The following is a 17978-nucleotide window of genomic DNA, read 5'->3' as shown; positions in this document are numbered from 1 at the left end:
TGTTTGTGTGTTGGGTGTTGTGTGTGTGCAGCGTTGTCTGTGTGTGTGGGTGTCTGTGTAGGGCAGTTGTTTGTGGTTTCCAGTGTGTGTGTGTGTGTGTGTGGTGTGTTGTGCAGTGCGCGCGCGTGTGTTGGGGGGAGGTGTGCACTTCCCATCGTGCTCGATCCCCCATGCAGCGCACTCCCCATCGTGCTCCATCCCCCATGCAGCACACTCCCCATCGTGCTCTATCCCCTATGCTGCGCACCCCCCATCGTGCTCCATCTCCCATGCTGCGCACTCCCAAACGTGCTCCATCCGCCATGCTGCGCACTCCCAAACGTGCTCCATCCGCCATGCTGCGCACTCCCAAACGTGCTCCATCCGCCATGCTGCGCACTCCCAAACGTGCTCCATCCGCCATGCTGCGCACTCCCAAACGTGCTCCATCCGCCATACTCCGCACTCCCCATCGTGCTCCATCCCCCATGCAGCGCACTCCCCATCGTGCTCCATCCCCTATGCTGTGCACCCCCCATCGTGCTCCATCCCCTATGCTGCGCACCCCCCATCGTGCTCCATCCCCTATGCTGCGCACCCCCCATCGTGCTCCATCCCCTATGCTGCGCACCCCCCATCGTGCTCCATCCCCTATGCTGCGCACCCCCCATCGTGCTCCATCTCCCATGCTGCGCACTCCCAAACGTGCTCCATCCGCCATGCTGCGCACTCCCAAACGTGGTCCATCCGCCATGCTGCGCACTCCCAAACGTGCTCCATCCGCCATGCTGCGCACTCCCAAACGTGCTCCATCCGCCATACTCCGCACTCCCCATCGTGCTGCATCCCCCATGCTGCGCACTCCCAAACGTGCTCCATCCGCCATGCTGCGCACTCCCAAACGTGCTCCATCCGCCATGCTGCGCACTCCCAAACGTGCTCCATCCGCCATGCTGCGCACTCCCAAACGTGCTCCATCCGCCATGCTGCGCACTCCCAAACGTGCTCCATCCGCCATGCTGCGCACTCCCAAACGTGCTCCATCCGCCATGCTGCGCACTCCCAAACGTGCTCCATCCGCCATACTCCGCACTCCCCATCGTGCTGCATCCCCCATACTGCGCACTCCCAAACGTGCTCCATCCGCCATGCTGCGCACTCCCAAACGTGCTCCATCCGCCATGCTGCACACTCCCAAACGTGCTCCATCCGCCATGCTGCGCACTTCCAAACGTGGTCCATCCGCCATGCTGCGCACTCCCAAACGTGCTCTATCAGCCATACTCCGCACTCCCCATCGTGCTGCATCCCCCATGCTGCGCACTCCCAAACGTGCTCCATCCGCCATGCTGCGCACTCCCAAACGTGCTCTATCCGCCATACTCCGCACTCCCCATCGTGCTGCATCCCCCATGCTGCGCACTCCCCATCGTGCTGCATCCCCCATGCTGCGCACTCCCAAACGTGCTCCATCCGCCATGCTGCGCACTCCCAAACGTGCTCCATCCGCCATGCTGCGCACTCCCAAACGTGGTCCATCCGCCATGCTGCGCACTCCCAAACGTGGTCCATCCGCCATGCTGCGCACTCCCAAACGTGGTCCATCCGCCATGCTGCGCACTCCCAAACGTGCTCCATCCGCCATGCTGCGCACTCCCAAACGTGCTCCATCCGCCATGCTGCGCACTCCCAAACATGCTCCATCCGCCATGCTGCGCACTCCCAAACGTGCTCCATCCGCCATGCTGCGCACTCCCAAACGTGCTCCATCCGCCATGCTGCGCACTCCCAAACGTGCTCCATCCCCCATGCTGCGCACCCATCGTGCTCCATCCCCCATGCTGCACCAGCATCAGCCTCTCTACCCGCAGCATCAGCCTCTCTACCCGCAGCATCAGCCTCTCTCCTCCCAGCATCAGCCTCTCTCCTCCCAGCATCAGCCTCTCTCCTCCCAGCATCAGCCTCTCTACCCACAGCATCAGCCTCTCTACCCACAGCATCAGCCTCTCTACCCACAGCATCAGCCTCTCTCATCCCAGCATCAGCCTCTCTCCTCCCAGCATCAGCCTTTTCTGTCCCCAGCATCAGCCTCTCTCCTCCCAGCATCAGCCTCTCTCCTCCCAGCCTACCCCAGCCTCAGCCTCCCCCAGCATCAGCCTCTCTCCTCCCAGCATCAGCCTCTCTCCTCCCAGCATCAGCCTTTTCTGTCCCCAGCATCAGCCTCTCTCCTCCCAGCCTACCCCAGCCTCAGCATCCCCAGCATCAGCCTCCCCCAGCATCAGCCTCTCTCTTCCCAGCATCAGCCTCTCTCTTCCCAGCATCAGCCTCTCTCTTCCCAGCATCAGCCTCTCTCTTCCCAGCATCAGCCTCTCTCCTCCCAGCATCAGCCTCTCTCCTCCCAGCATCAGCCTCTCTCCTCCCAGCCTACCCCAGCCTCAGCCTCCCCCAGCATCAGCCTCTCTCCTCCCAGCATCAGCCTTTTCGGTCCCCAGCATCAGCCTCTCTCCTTCCAGCCTACCCCAGCCTCAGCATCAGCCTCTCTTCTCTCAGCCTCCCCATCCCAGCCTTCCTCCTCCCAGCCTCCTCCAGCACGCCGTGCTCCTCTGCCGACACTCACAGATCCGATCGCATACACACACACACACGATCGCATACACTCACACACACCCGATCGCATACACTCACACACACCTGATCGCATACACTCACGCACACACACATTGACGATATTGCACATACGCGCTTATACTCACAACATCCGGAGATACCACATCCTTCTGGCCATGTGATCCTCCGGCAGGTCCTGGAAGCTCACAACATAGTATCGCCGCCAAGAAGCAAGCGATATCCCAGGATGTTGTGAGTGTGTGGATGCGATGTGATGTGTGTGTGAGGTGTGTGTGAGAGTGAGTGTGATCTGATGTGTGTGTGTGTGTGTGTATGTGTATATATGTGTGTGTGTGTGTGTATATGTGTGTGTGTGTGTGTGTGTGCTGTTATGTGTGTGCATGTGTGGATGTTCCGCCGCTGCAGGACCTTGATGCGCTGGTAACTATGCTACCATGGTTACCAGCGTATCTCGTCCCCCGCTCGCACGGGAGCCCACACCAGCATACGCCGGCCAGCCCCAGCAATGCGAGGGTATGTGTCGGCTGGTTTGGCGGCGTACGCTGATGTGGGCTCCCGGGGGTACAGTACTCACCTGGGAGTCGTGGCGCCGTGACCGTGTCCGTTCGGGGAATGCGTGGGGGGGCGGGGCCAGAGCTAGCGTGCATTGCGTGAGGGGGGCGGGGCGTGGCCGAGTTGCCAATGCCTGCAGGGTGCCGTGGCGAGAGGCCAATCTGTGGGGGGGCGGAGCCTGGGCGAGCGGCCGGCCAATCCGTGTGGGGGCGCAGCCTGGGCGAGAGGCCAATCCGTGCAGGGGGGCGGGGCCATGGCGAGCCCAGCGGCCAATCAGCTTTGTGTCACCGTAAGGACACAATTTTGGAGCAAGACAGACAGACAGACAGACAGAATAAGGTAATTATATATATAGATTGCTTACATTCTTTAATCATCAATTAGTGCTTTAAGTTGCTTTCCCTTTCTCATGTATGAAAAGTGGCTTTACACTGACAGTAAATGTTTTAGTTTTTTATGTCTGGTACAATTTGCCAAGGAAATGATTCAAAGAAAATAAAAAAAATGTCTGTCTCCCTGTGTGATTTGTCTGATTTGTAATTACACTAAATTCGTAGTTAGGGCTGTGCTCACATTTTGAGAACCAACATTTCTTCTGCTTGACTTCTCTGATGTGTGGCACATGTAATGCGTTTATAAAACATTTCTCACATTTTTAACAAAAAAATGGCTTCACCTTATCTGAATTCTCTGATGCTTAGCAAGATTTGTTTCCGACTAAAGAATTTCTCACATTCTGAATATGAAAAAGCTTTTCCCCTTTGCGATTTCTCTGAAGGATAAGATTTGTATCAAGATTTGTGTTCCAATTAAAACACTTCTAAACATGAAAATCACTTCTCCACTGTGTGAATTCTATGATGTGCAACAAGATGTGATTTCTCTGTAAAACATTTCCCACATTCTGAACATGAAAAAGTCTTCTCATCTGTGTGAATTCTCTGATGTCTAGCAAGATTTGTTTTCTGAGTAAAACATTTACCACATTCTAAACATGAAAATGGCTTCTCATCTATGTGAAGTCTCTGATGTGAAAGGAGATTTGATTTGCTTGTAAAACATTTCCCACATTCTGAACATGAAAATGGCTTCTCACCTGTGTGAACTCTCTGATGTGCAAGAAGATTTGATTTATCTGTAAAACATTTCCAACATTCTGAACAAGAAAATGGCTTCTCCCCTGTGTGAATTCTTTGATGTTTAGCAAAATCAGATTTCGTAGAAAAATATTTCCCACATTCTGAACATGAAAATGGCTTCTCACCTGTGTGAACTCTCTGATGTGCAAGAAGATTTGATTTATCTGTAAAACATTTCCCACATTCTGAACATGAAAATGGCTTCTCCCCTGTGTGAATTCTTTGATGTCCAACAAGAGTTGATTTATCCGTAAAACATTTACCACATTCTAAACATGAAAATGGCTTCTCATCTGTGTGAAGTCTCTGATGTGAAAGGAGACTTGATTTGCTTGTAAAACATTTCCCACATTCTGAACATGAAAATGGCTTCTTACCTATGTGAACTCTCTGATGTGCAAGAAGATTTGATTTATCTGTAAAACATTTCCAACATTCTGAACATGAAAATGGCTTCTCCCCTGTGTGAATTTTTTGATGTCTAACAAGAGTTGATTTATCTGTAAAACATTTCCCACATTCTGAACATAAAAATGGCTTCTCACCAGTGTGAATTCTCTGATGTCTAGCAAGATGAGATTTTGTAGAATAACATTTCCCACATTCTGAACATGAAAATTGTTTTTCTCCTGTATGAATTCTCTGATGTGCAAGAAGATTTGATTTCTCCGTAAAACATTTTGAACAGTCTAAACAAGAAAATGGCTTCACTCCTGTGTGAATTCTCTCATGTCTACCAAAAGTTGATTTGTCTCGAAAAACTTTTCCACATTTTGAACATGAAAATGGTCCGTTACTTCTGTGAGCTCTTTGATGTTTAGCATGCCTTTTATTATATTTATTTTGCTTAACAATCTGTGATGAATTAGTAGATAGAACCTGTTCAAAAGGATCAGATGATAGATCTTTACTGAGGAGGGCTGAAAGTATACCTGGTGTAATGGCATGATCTTCATATTTATCTGCTTTAAAATCTGAAAATAGAAGATACTTCTCTAACCTCAAGGTCCAGTCATCTGCAAAAACAAAATGTAGTTGTTTTATTTTTCAAACCACTTTTTAGAAAATACTTCAATTTTAAAATATTTATGAATGTAGGGTATAAATTTAGACAATTTGTAATAAAATACAACTTCCACCTGACTAGGACAATGATGGAAACTGTAGACTTGAGTATGAGCTGGATCAAACTTTGGCCATAAACTGTAAAAATATTGATAAGTGACTCATTCCTGGAAAGACTTGGGAACTTCATACAGTGAAGTCCAAATCCCTGTGAAATGATGAATAGCAGGTAAGCCATTGTCTGTTTTAGCCAGCATTAAGATTTCCACAGTTTTCTTCACCTTGTTTACATACACTATCTAAAAAGACACACATGAATATTTTTCTCACCATCTGACATGAAATCAGAATAAACCTTTCACGTTTTCAGTCAATTAAGATTAAAATTTTTTATATTTGCCGAATGCCAGAATAATGAGAGAGAGAATATTTTAAGGCACTTTTTATTACTTTCTGCAAAGTCAAAAGTTTATATACATTTCATTAGTATTTGGTACCATTGTTCTTAAACTGTATCACGTGGGTCACACATTTTAGATATCCTTCTACAACCTTCTCACAATGGTTGGTAGGAATTTGGGGCCCTTTCTTCCTAACAGAGCTAGTGTAACTGAGCTATGTTTGTAGGTCGCCTTGCTCGCACCTGCCTTTTCAGCTTTGCCCATAAATTTTCAATAGGATTGAGATCAGTGCTTTGTGATGGCCACACCAAAACATTGACTTTGTTATGCTTTGTAACCAGTCTGGCGGTATGCTTCGGGTCATTGTCCATTTGGAAAACCCATTTCCGACCAAGGTTTAAGTTCCTAGCTAATATGTTGAGATGTTGATTCAGTATTGCCACATAAGCTTCTTTCCTCATGATGCCATCTATTTTGTGAAGTGCACAAGTCCCTCCTGCAGCAAAACAACTCCACAAAATGATGCTGCCACCCCTATGTTCACAGTTAGGATCGTGTTCTTAGGCTTCAAAGCTTCTCCTTCAAACATAACAATGGTCATTATAGCCAAACAGTTCAAACACTAATCTGGCTTTTTTTATGATGGCTGGACATTCCCATCTTCTCTGTATTTGCATTTGTTAAGATGAACGAGGCACCTTTAGGTATCTGGAAATTGCACCCAAGAAAGAACCATGTGTGTGCGAGTCCACAATTCTCTTCCTGAGATTTTGGCTGATTTTTTTTTACTTTCCCATGATGCTACACAAAGAAGCAGTGTGTTTCATGTGTATATTAAAATAAGTCCACAGGAGTATCTCTAACTCAGATCTTGCCAATAAACCTATGAGAAGCTTCCAAAGACATGACATCATCATATGGCTGTCCCATATTGTTTTAAGGCATAGTACTCTTAGGCGGGCTTTGCACACTATGACATCGCAGGTGCGATGTCGGTGGGGTCATGTCAAAAGTGACGCACTTCCAGCGTCGCTCTCGACATCGTAGTGTGTAAATCCTAGATGATACGATTAACGAGCGCAAAAACGTCGTAATCGTATCATCGGTGTAGCGTTGGCGAATTCCATAATTACGCTGATGCGACGGTCTGATGTTGTTCCTCGCTCCTGTGGCAGCACACATCGCTGTGTGTGAAGTCGCAGGAGCGAGGAACATCTACCTGCGTCACCGTGCCTCCCGTCGGCTATGCGGAAGGAAGGAGGTGGGCGGGATGTTTACATCCCGCTCATCTCCGCCCCTCCGCTTCTATTGGCCGCCTGCCGTGTGACGTCGCAGTGACGCCGCATGACCCGCCCCCTTAATAAGGAGGCGGTTCGCCGGCCAGAGCGACGTCGCACGACAGGTGAGTGCATGTGATAATATTCGCTACGGCAGCTATCACAATGATATCGCAGCTGCGACGGGGGCAGGGACTATCGCGCTCGGCATCGCAGCATCGGCTTGCGATGTCGTAGTGTGCAAAGTACCCCTTAGTGTATGTAAACTTTTGACTTTGTAGAAAGTAATAAAAATGCCTTAAAACATTCTCTCCCTCATTATTCTGGTATTTCGCATATATAAATATTTTGGTAATCCTAATTGACCTAAAATGGGATTTTTTATTTTTAAGTTGTTCAGTGTGAGGTAAAAATTACTTGGCAATGTGAATTTTCAGGTCAGTATGATTACAATGCTACCAAACTTATTTTTTTAATAGGTGATAAAACATGTTTTTTTCATTTTTTATTATTGTTTATAATATAAAAGAATAGAGCGGTGAGATTTTTTTGTTGATGTCTGGGTTAATTTTTTGGTTTACCCATACTTTTCTCAAGTTGGGGGTGTTTGTTGGTTTCCCCTTGTTGGATGTGTGGCTGTGTTTTGGTCATTATTTTCTCTTTTTATTTTTCAGACGCCATTTTGTTAAGTATACTTGATCCCAGTATCAGTGCTTGGAATCTTATTAATTGCAAATTGAGTTTCGCATGGTCGCGAATACCTTACTGATTGGAATAATAAAGGTGTTGGTTAATAGTGAGTGGATTTCTGCCTTGCTTTCTTACTTTGCAATTGGTGTAGGCTCCTGAATAGGTAAGGAGGTTGATTTGAAAGATTAAGGATCACAGAATCCTGCTTAGGTTTTTATTATGGTGCGTCTTCCATTCCAAGAGGATTCATGGTCCCAGCAATTGGTCCCAAAGGCAGACGACTGAATGCTATGCACTCGAATGACAGCAAGACAGAAGAGAAAGGAATTAGATTCGGGGAAAAGTTCAAACAGTGATATAGCTAGCCCGATATCAGACTTAGATTCTGAACCTGACTCCTCACCCAATCCTAGCTCAATGAAACAGTGGCCAAGAAAAGACCACGAAAGGTACAACTCATCCAATGTCCCACTACAAAACTTCAAAACAACAGACCAACCTATTTCACAAGATCTTCTAAGGAATCCATGAAAGCCGACTTTAGTAACCAAACTAACGAAATGAAGTCATCATTTGAAACCATCACCTTCAAAGTAGAATGTACCGAAGCAGAAGTATCTAACCTAACTAAAACCACGAAAACCATCGCTAAAACCCAAAATAAAAGACGATTTACACTCCCTGAAAGCCAAAGTAGCCGATCTGAAGGATCGAAATAGACGGAATAACATCAAAATAAGAGGTATACTTGAATCAGTAAAGACAGATGACCTGCAGCCCTACATAAAGAATCTACTCAAGAAAACAATACCAGATCTAACAGTACTGGATCTTACAGTGGACCAAGCACATTGTCTACAAAAACCTAGATTCATACAAAAATACCCAAGAAGAAAACAAGATATATATACAGTACAGACCAAAAGTTTGAACACACCTTCTCATTCAAAGAGTTTTCTTTATTTTCATGACTCTGAAAATTGTAGACTCACATTGAAGGCATCAAAACAATAAATTAACACATGTGGAATTAAATACTTAACAAAAAAAAAAAATCACACTCTTGACATTCTCTTGATGAGCTTCAAGAGGTAGTCACCGGAAATGGTTTTCCAACAGTCTTGAAGGAGTTCCCAAAGATGCTTAGAACTTGTTGGCCCTTTTGCCTTCACTCTGTGGTCCAGCTCACCCCAAACCATCTCGATTGGGTTCAGGTCTGGTGACTGTGGAGGCCAGGTCATCTGGCGTAGCACCCTATCATGCTCCTTCTTAGTCAAATAGCACTTACACAGCCTGGAGGTGTGTTTGGGGTTATTGTCCTGTTGAAAAATAAATGATGGTCCAACTAAACGCAAACCGGATGGAATAGCATGCCGCTGCAACATGTTGTGGTAGCCATGCTGGTTCAGGATGCCTTCAATTTTGAATAAATCCCCAACAGTGTCACCAGCAAAGCACCCCCACACCATCACATTTCCTCCTCTATGCTTCACGGTGGGAACTAGGCATGTAGAGTCCATCCGTTCACCTTTTCTGCGTCGCACAAAGACACGGTGGTTGGATCCAAAGATCTCAAATTTGGACTCATCAGACCAAAGCACAGATTTCCATTGGTCTAATGTCCATTCCTTGTGTTCTTTAGCCCAAACAAGTCTCTTCTGCTTGTTGCCTGTCCTTAGCAGTGGTTTCCTAGCAGCTATTTTAACATGAAGGCCTGCTGCACAAAGTCTCCTCTTAACAGTTGTTCTAGAGATGTGTCTGCTGCTAGAACTCAGTGTGGCATTGACCTGGTCTCTAATGTGAGCTGCTGTTAACCTGAGATTTCTGAGGCTGGTGACTCAGATAAACTTATTCTCCACAGCAGAGGTGACTCTTAGTCTTCCTTTCCTGGGGCGGTCCTCATGTGAGCCAGTTGCTTTGTAGCGTTTGATGGTTTTTGCCACTGCACTTGGGGACACTTTCAAAGTTTTCCCAATTTTTCAGACTGACTGACCTTCATTTCTTAAAGTAATGATGGCCACTCATTTTTCTTTCCTTAGAATTTGTATTATGGCAATAAAAAAGCAGCTAACAGTCTATTCAGTAGGACTATCAGCTGTGTATCCACCAGGCTTCTGCACAACACAACTGATGGTCTCAACCCCATTTATAAGGCAAGAAATCCCACTTATTAAACCTAACAGGACACATCTGTGAAGTGAAAACCATTTCCGGTGACTACCTCTTGAAGCTCATCAAGAGAATGCTAAGAGTGTGCAAAGCAGTAATCAAAGCAAAAGGTGGCTAATTTGAAAAACCTAGAATATAAGACATATTTTCAGTTGTTTCACAATTTTTTGTTAAGTATTTCATTCCACATGTGTTAATTCATAGTTTTGATGTGTTCAATGTGAATCTACAATTTTCAGTCATGAAAATAAAAAGAATTCTTTGAATGAGAAGGTGTGTCCTAACTTTTAGTCTGTACTATATATTAAATATTAATAAGGTGCCAATAATTGAGCAAATAGCTTCAAAGTTAATAAAGTGCTTAAATATATAACATCAGTGTGGGAAATACGCAAACCCGACACTACAAATCACAGAATTCCCCTTTAGAAGAACACATGTACAAATACTCCCATAGAGAAAGCTTTCACACAAAAATGTATTGCGATTATATATATTTTGGGCCATTTGTTTGGTTTGGCTAGATTCATACAAACAGACACTCCAAGGGACGTAATTCTTAAAATTCACTTCTTCCAGGCAAAAGAAAAACTGATGAACTATATGAGGAAACAGGGAAAACGTTTCTCATTGCGGAGACTGACAAACCAATCTGTCTGCCAGTGAGGAGTCTTATAGCTACAATGCTTCTCTGGGAAATATTCAAATTGTCTCTTCAGGGAGGAAGGAGACGAACTCTAATGCCACCTATTGGAAGTAGCAATTCCTAGTGACCCTTTAACAAGCCTTTTCATAAGACTTAGGATTTATGCCAGATCAGAACCTCAATTTGCAGACATAGTGTTTTGGGGCGATTGCCCTTCGCCAGTGCAAAGTATGAGAGACAATTTGAATATTTCTTAGAGGAGAAATGCAGCTATAAGACTCCTCAGTGGCAGTCAGATTGGTTTGTCAGTCTCCGCAAGGAGAAAAGTTTTCCCCTTAGACCCCACTATAGCTTTTCATACAGCCAGATCAGATCTGATATACTAAATAGCTTTTCTCTGGTTTCTTTCTATAAAGTTAATCAAACTAAATCCTAAATAATCAACTTTCATACGGACCAAGATATTCAAAACACTATTAAAAAGGAATACTCATTTAAGAGGGAAAATGAAAAAAAATATCATACCCAAGAATCTTTTTAATGAAACCCTTATCAAATAGAATTCAAACAAACCTAGAGACCATATACCAATCTATACAAAATATCCTCTTAAACTTTGCAAGTCGAACTCTCATTGATAGGAAGAGTAGTCTCATACAATATGTCAATACTGCCTAAACTCATATTTGTTTTCAGCTCTATCCCCTTAATCATCCCCAAATAATGGTTACAAAAACTCCAACACTAGTTAATCAAATACATATGAAACAATAATAAACCGGTATTATTGTGGCATGTATCCACCTCCACAAACAACTACTCTGACATGCTCCAGTATGTATCCACTAACCTAAGAGCAGTCAGTTTTGATCCAAATATTGTGGCATGTATCCACCTCCACAAAAGATACTCTGACATGCTCCAGTAACCTAAGAGCAGTCAGTTTGATCCAAATATGGCTCTACAAGATCCGAAAATATAACCGTGGAAGGTTGCTACTTGTAAATCGCGCCACTCCAGCTCGCCAGAATTTTGGAAACCGCATCGTTGGTCCATGGATCTTCAGCATGGTGTGGAAGCATCCAAATGGCGAGCAAGAATTACGCATGTTTCACATCCTTCGCCGTAAGGAAGCAACGTTGAGACCTATTATTCAGTGTCACATTGCGCCTGGTTCTAGGATCATCTCTGATCAGTGGGCCGCTTATCGAAATATAAATAACTGGCCCATGTTCAATTATGCGCATCAATCCGTCAATCATGAGCAGAATTTCGTTGATCCGATAACTGGTGCTAATACTCAGCGCATTGAAGCGCATTGGGGTCATGTGAAGACGGAAATACTGAGAAAGATGTGTGGCACATTCCAAAATTTGTTGTCAGGACATTTGGCCGAGTACTGGTGGAGGAAGCTTCATTTAAACGCCCCATTTTGTGAAATAATTGCAGAAATTTCTCGACAGTTTCCATTGGTGTAAGGTAGTGTTCAGAGTTTGCTCCTGTGTTTTTCCTGACAGATGTAAAAAATAAATAGAATGTGAAAACATATGTCGGAGCATCTTTTGTGAAGGTGGATACATACCACAATAATACCTAATAAACCTAGGGTTGGAAGATCCATCTTAGCAAAACATAAAAAGAGTGGTGGACTAAGCCTCCCCAACTTATCTGCTTACTATTCAACAAGCATTAGAAAGCTTAACCAAAAATGGCTGCAAGATGGAGACAACCCAGCCTGGGTTATGACTGAAAGAAGTTTAAACAACAACAAATCTCTACTTGCCCTATTACTGGCTCATCTCATGGATCATTCGAGACCCTTACCCAAAAATATGCTACATAAGTCTACTATCATTGCCTGGAAATCTCTCCTCCTCAATGCTCAGATGTGCAAAAAAGAGAATTTTGTTTACTTACCGTAAATTCTTTTTCTTCTAGTTCCGACATGGGAGACCCAGACCATGGGTGTATAGCTTCTGCCTCCGGAGGACACACAAAGTACTACACTAAAAAGTGTAGCTCCTCCCTCCGAGCATATACACCCCCTGGATGACGAAATCCAACCAGTTTAGTGCAAAAGCTGAAGGAGGACATCCACCCACAAGTAGAGATAGAGTAAGACCCGGAATAACCGGAACCTCTGTCTACAACAACAGCCGGTGAAAACACACGGAACAAGAACTGCCAATAGGCAACAGGGAGGGTGCTGGGTCTCCCATGTCGGAACTATAAGAAAAAGAATTTACGGTAAGTAAACAAAATTCTCTTTTTCTTCATCGTTCCTTATGGGAGACCCAGACCATGGGACGTCTCAAAGCAGTCCATGGGTGGGAAATAAACAGAAAACTGAGAAGTAGGCAAAACCTAACTTCACAAATGGGCGACAGCCGCCTGAAGGATGCGTCTGCCCAAGCTCGCATCTGCCGAAGCATGAGCATGCACTTGGTAGTGCTTCGAAAAGGTGTGCAGACTAGACCAAGTGGCAGCCTGACAGACCTGCCGAGCCGTAGCCTGGTGCCTAAAAGCCCAAGAGGCACCAACAGCTCTGGTCGAGTGCGCTCTAATCCCCGGCGGGGGAGGCACCTGAGCACATTGGTAGGCATCGGAAATGGCCGACCTAATCCAACGAGCTAGGGTCGGTTTGGAAGCCGAGACCCCCTTGCGCTGACCTGCGGTCAGCACAAAAAGAGAGGTGCACCGCCTAAGAGCAGCGGTGCGTGACACATAGATCCGGAGCGCCCGCACCAAATCTAAAGTATGCAACGCTTTCTCAAAGCGATGCACAGGGGCCGGACAAAGGGAAGGCAATGAAATGTCCTGGTTAAGGTGGAAAGGAGACACCACCTTAGGGAGAAAGTCCGGCGTCGGACGGAGAACCACCTTGTCTTGGTGAAAAACCAAAAAGGGTGACTCCGAAGAAAGCGCAGCCAAATCAGAGACTCTCCTGAGAGAAGTTATGGCCACCAGAAAAACCACTTTCTGTGAAAGTCGAAACAGAGAAACCTCCCTAAGAGGCTCAAAGGGGGGTTTCTGTAAGGCCGTGAGGACCAGATTAAGGTCCCAGGGATCCAAGAGCCGCCGATAAGGAGGAATGATGTGAGATGCGCCCTGCATGAAGGTGCGCACCTGGGCCAGTCGGGCGATACGCCGCTGGAACAACACTGACAGAGCCGAGACCTGTCCCTTGAGGAAATTGAGGGATAGTCCTAGCTGCAGACCGGACTGTAGAAAGGACAGGATGGTCGGCAAGGAAAAAGGCCAAGGAGCATGGCCGGAAGAACGACACCAGGACAGGAAAATTCTCCAAGTCCTGTGGTAAATCCTGGCCGAGGAAGACTTCCGAGCCTGAGTCATAGTGGAGATGACCTCGGAAGGAATGCCTGAAGCCGTCAGGATCCAGGACTCAAGAGCCACGCCGTCAATCTGAGGGCCGCAGAATTCTGGCGGAAAAACGGACCTTGTGAGAGAAGGTCTGGGCGGTCCGGGAGATGCCACGGCACCTCTACGGACAGACGGAGCAGGTCTGGGTACCAAGCTCGTCTGGGCCAGTCTGGAGCAATGATTATGACCCGACGGCCCTCCATTCTGATCTTGCGCAGGACTCTGGGCAAGAGAGCTAGGGGGGGGGGGGGAACACGTAGGCCAGACGGAACTGGGACCAATCCTGAACCAGCGCGTCCGCTGCCAAGGCCTGAGGATCGTGGGAGCGAGCCACGTAAACCGGGACCTTGTTGTTGTGCCGGGATGCCATGAGATCCACTTCCGGAGTGCCCCACTTGCGGCAGATTGACCGGAACACTGCAGGATGCAGGGCCCACTCGCCGCTGTCCACGGTTTGACGGCTGAGATAATCTGCCTCCCAGTTTTCTACGCCTGGGATGTGGACTGCGGATATGGTGGACTTGGAATCCTCCGTCCACTGAAGGATACGTTGAACCTCCAACATTGCCAGGCGGCTGCGAGTCCCGCCCTGGTGATTGATGTAGGCAACCGCTGTCGCGTTGTCTGACTGGACTCGAATGTGCTTGCCCGCCAACAGGTGGAGAAAGGCTACGAGAGCTAGGAGCACAGCTCTGATTTCCAGCACATTGATCGAGAGGGCTGATTCGGACGGAGTCCAAGTGCCCTGTGGTGGAGAAACACTGCTCCCCAGCTGGATAGACTGGCGTCCGTGGTGAGGATCACCCAGGACGGGGCCAGGAAGGAGCGCCCCTGAGACAGAGAGAGGGGCCAAAGCCACCACTGAAGAGAGCTCCTGGTCTGTGGCGACAGAGACACTAGCCTGTGCAAGGAAGAGGTCCGCTTGTCCCAACAGCGGAGAATGTCCAGCTGCAGGGGACGCAGATGGAACTGGGCAAAGGGAACCGCTTCCATTGACGCCACCATCTGACCCAGCACCTGCATGAGGTGCCTGATGGAATGACAGCGGGGCCGCAACAGAGAGCGCACCGCCAAATGAAGGGACTGCTGTTTGACTAAGGGCAGCTTGACAAGTGCCGGCAGAGTCTCGAATTGCATCCCTAGGTACGCGAGTTTCTGGGTCGGGGTCAGAGTGGACTTGGGCAGATTGACAAGCCACCCGAATTGAACAAGCGTGGCAAGAGTGAGCGAGACACTCCGCTGACAGTCTGCACTGGATGAAGCCTTGACTAGAAGGTCGTCCAGGTAAGGAGTCACTGCCAACCCCTGGAGGTGCAGAACCGCAACCACTGCTGCCATGACCTTGGTGAATACTCGAGGGGCCGTGGCTAGCCCGAAGGGGAGAGCCACGAATTGGAAGTGTTCCTCTCCGATTGCAAAACGTAGCCAACGCTGGTGTGAAACTGCAATTGGCACATGCAAATAGGCATCTCTGATGTCGATTGATGCTAGAAAGTCTCCCTGGGTCATTGAGGCAATGACTGATCGCAGAGATTCCATGCGAAAGTGCCGCACCTGAACATGCTTGTTGAGAAGCTTGAGATCCAGGATGGGCCGGAAGGAACCGTCCTTTTTGGGGACTAGGAAGAGATTTGAGTAGAAACCTCTGAACCGTTCCCGAGCGGGAACCGGTACAATTACTCCGTTGGCCTGCAAGGATGCCACGGCCTGAGAGAAGGCGGCGGCCTTGGAGCAGGGGGGAGTGGACAGAAAAAATCTGTTCGGCGGGCTGGAAGAAAATTCTATCCTGTAGCCGTGGGAGATGATATCCCGCACCCACTGGTCGGAGACGTGTTGAAACCACACGTCGCCAAAGTGGGAGAGCCTGCCACCGACCAAGGACGTTGCTGGCGCGGCCAGATAGTCAAGAGGAGGCTGCCTTAGTGGCAGCGGCCCTCCGTTCTTCTGAGGACGAGGCTTCGTGCGCCAGCTGGGTTTTCGATCCTTGGCTGAGTTAGTGGACGAGGCTGAGGGCTTAGAGGAGGACCAGTTAGAGGAACGAAAGGAACGAAACCTCGACTGGTTCCTGCCCTGGACAGGTTTCCTGGTTTTAGTTTGTGGCAAGGAAGTACTCTTCCCGCCAGTAGCTTCCTTAATGATTTCATCCAGTTGTTCACCGAACAGCCGGGTCCCAGCAAAAGGGAGCCCAGCAAGGTACTTCTTGGAAGAAGCGTCTGCTTTCCACTCTCGAAGCCACAAGATCCTGCGGATCGCGAGGGAATTAGCGGAAGCCACCGCTGTGCGGTGAGACGCCTCCAAAATGACAGACATAGCATAGGATGAAAAAGCCGAAGCCTGGGAAGTTAAGGCAACCAATTCGGGCATAGAGTCCCTGGTGAGGGAATGCATCTCCGCCAGAGAAGCAGAGACGGCCTGAAGAGCCCACACTGCTGCAAAAGACGGGGAGAACGAGGCCCCTGCCGCTTCATATACAGATTTGGCCAGAAGGTCAACCTGGCGGTCAGTGGAATCCTTAAGAGAGGTGCCATCCGCCACAGACACAACTGTCCGGGCTGAGATTCTAGACACCGGAGGATCTACCTTCGGTGACTGAGCCCACTCCTTGACCATCTCTGGTGGAAAAGGAAAACGGTCATCAGAACTACGCTTTGGAAAGCGTTTGTCAGGACAGGCCCTGGGTTTGGTCACAGTGGCCTGAAAACTGGAGTGGTTAAAAAACGTACTCCTTGCTCTCTTAGATGAGGTAAACTGGTGTTTTTTCTACCAGAGAAGCTTGTTCCTCTGACACTGGTGGATTGAGGTCCAGTACGGAGTTAATGGACGCAATCAAATCACTAACATCTGCATCACCTTCAGTTAGATCAATGGGGTACATAGAGGTAGCGTCTGAGCCCACAGTAAAGGCATCCTCCTCGCCTTGCGATTCAGCATGTGAATCAGAGCCGTGGGACGGGGAAGGAGAAGAGTCCCTGCGTCTCCGTTTAGGAGGACGGGGTCTGGGAACAGATGAAAAATCCTCTGTGAGCTCTGCAGAGCGAGTCGGAGCAGCAGAGGCGCCCTGAGAAGGGGGCTGATGCATGGTCAGCAGAGTCCGGGACAACTCTCCCATGGAGTCGGCAAAGGACTGGGAGATAGCTTTAGAAAACAATGCTACCCAAGCCGGGGGTTCAGCCACCGGGGCCGGAGCAGCCGGAGGGACCCCTGGGGAGACTCCAGGCTGAGGCACCACCAAGTTAGAGCAGGCATCACAATGTGGATATGTGCTCGGTTCAGGCAGTATGAGCTTACATGCAGTGCATATAGAGTAAAGCCTTGCAGCCTTGCTCCTAGTGAGAGACATGCTGCTGAGGTGGAGGCTCTGTAGTAAAGAACACACTCCTTCAGAATGACCCCCAGAGAGTGTATAAAAAGTCCACAACCAGAGGTTGTGGCTTACCAGACAGTTTTGTGTGCCCTCCGGATTCCCAGCTTGGACCCCCAGACAGATTGCAGAGCTGCAGCAGCCATCGCCGATCAGTGTGTGAACGCTGATAAAATGGCGCCGGAGTGAGGAGGAGGGGGGCGGGGGTTAATCCAAGAGCGGGAACCGGAGGGCTAAGGAGATATACAGGGGAGGGAAACATCTCCTCAGGGAGGAGTGTCCTCCCCTGTGCTGAACGGCCGGTGGGCGGCGCCGCACTGTCCCCCTGCATGACTGACATGCAGGGGCAGTGAAAACGAAAGTAGGCCGCAGCCGAAGCCGGGGCCTAAATTTTTCCATGCGGCCGACGAGCAGGCACCCTCGGCGCGGTTCTCAGGAAAAAAACAGAGAACCGGCCGGAAATCACAGTAAAGTTAAATAACACACTCTCCCCATAAGAAATGTACAAGGGACCCCTGAATAACGTCTCAATACTTAGCTTATGAGACGCAGGGCCAGGTCCCTGAGGGATGAGCGCTCCGTCCGTCAGGGTTCTGAAAGGGCTGCGGATGGAGACCGGTCTCCTGCAGAGCAGTGAGAACCGTGATGGCTCCCACTTCAAGCCAGAGCCCGAGGGGATGGTGAAGGAGC

The 17978-nt window shown here is 48.2% G+C and overlaps 2 protein-coding genes across 2 annotated transcripts in view; both read right to left on the bottom strand.

Annotated features, from left to right (window-relative positions):
• Positions 1–3523: 3523 nt before the first annotated feature.
• LOC142311954 (uncharacterized) overlaps positions 3524–17978 on the bottom strand; it is a 120747-nt gene continuing 106292 nt past the window's right edge. The window contains exon 9 of the mRNA XM_075350821.1: positions 3524–5059. Coding sequence (XP_075206936.1) covers positions 3993–5059 — 1067 coding nt within the window. The 3' untranslated portion in view covers positions 3524–3992. The remainder of the gene's footprint in view (positions 5060–17978) is intronic.
• LOC142311946 (oocyte zinc finger protein XlCOF8.4-like) overlaps positions 5230–17978 on the bottom strand; it is a 33930-nt gene continuing 21181 nt past the window's right edge. The window contains exons 6-7 of the mRNA XM_075350816.1: positions 7867–8019; positions 5230–5314 (exon numbers count right to left, since the gene is read on the bottom strand). Of these exons, the coding sequence (XP_075206931.1) occupies positions 7949–8019 (71 nt within the window). The 3' untranslated portion in view covers positions 5230–5314; positions 7867–7948. The remainder of the gene's footprint in view (positions 5315–7866; positions 8020–17978) is intronic.

This window comes from Anomaloglossus baeobatrachus, chromosome 5 (assembly GCF_048569485.1).
Source record: "Anomaloglossus baeobatrachus isolate aAnoBae1 chromosome 5, aAnoBae1.hap1, whole genome shotgun sequence".
NCBI lineage: Eukaryota > Metazoa > Chordata > Amphibia > Anura > Aromobatidae > Anomaloglossus > Anomaloglossus baeobatrachus.
The sequence above is the reverse complement of the archived record's forward strand: the minus strand, read 5'-3'. Positions and strand labels throughout refer to the sequence as shown.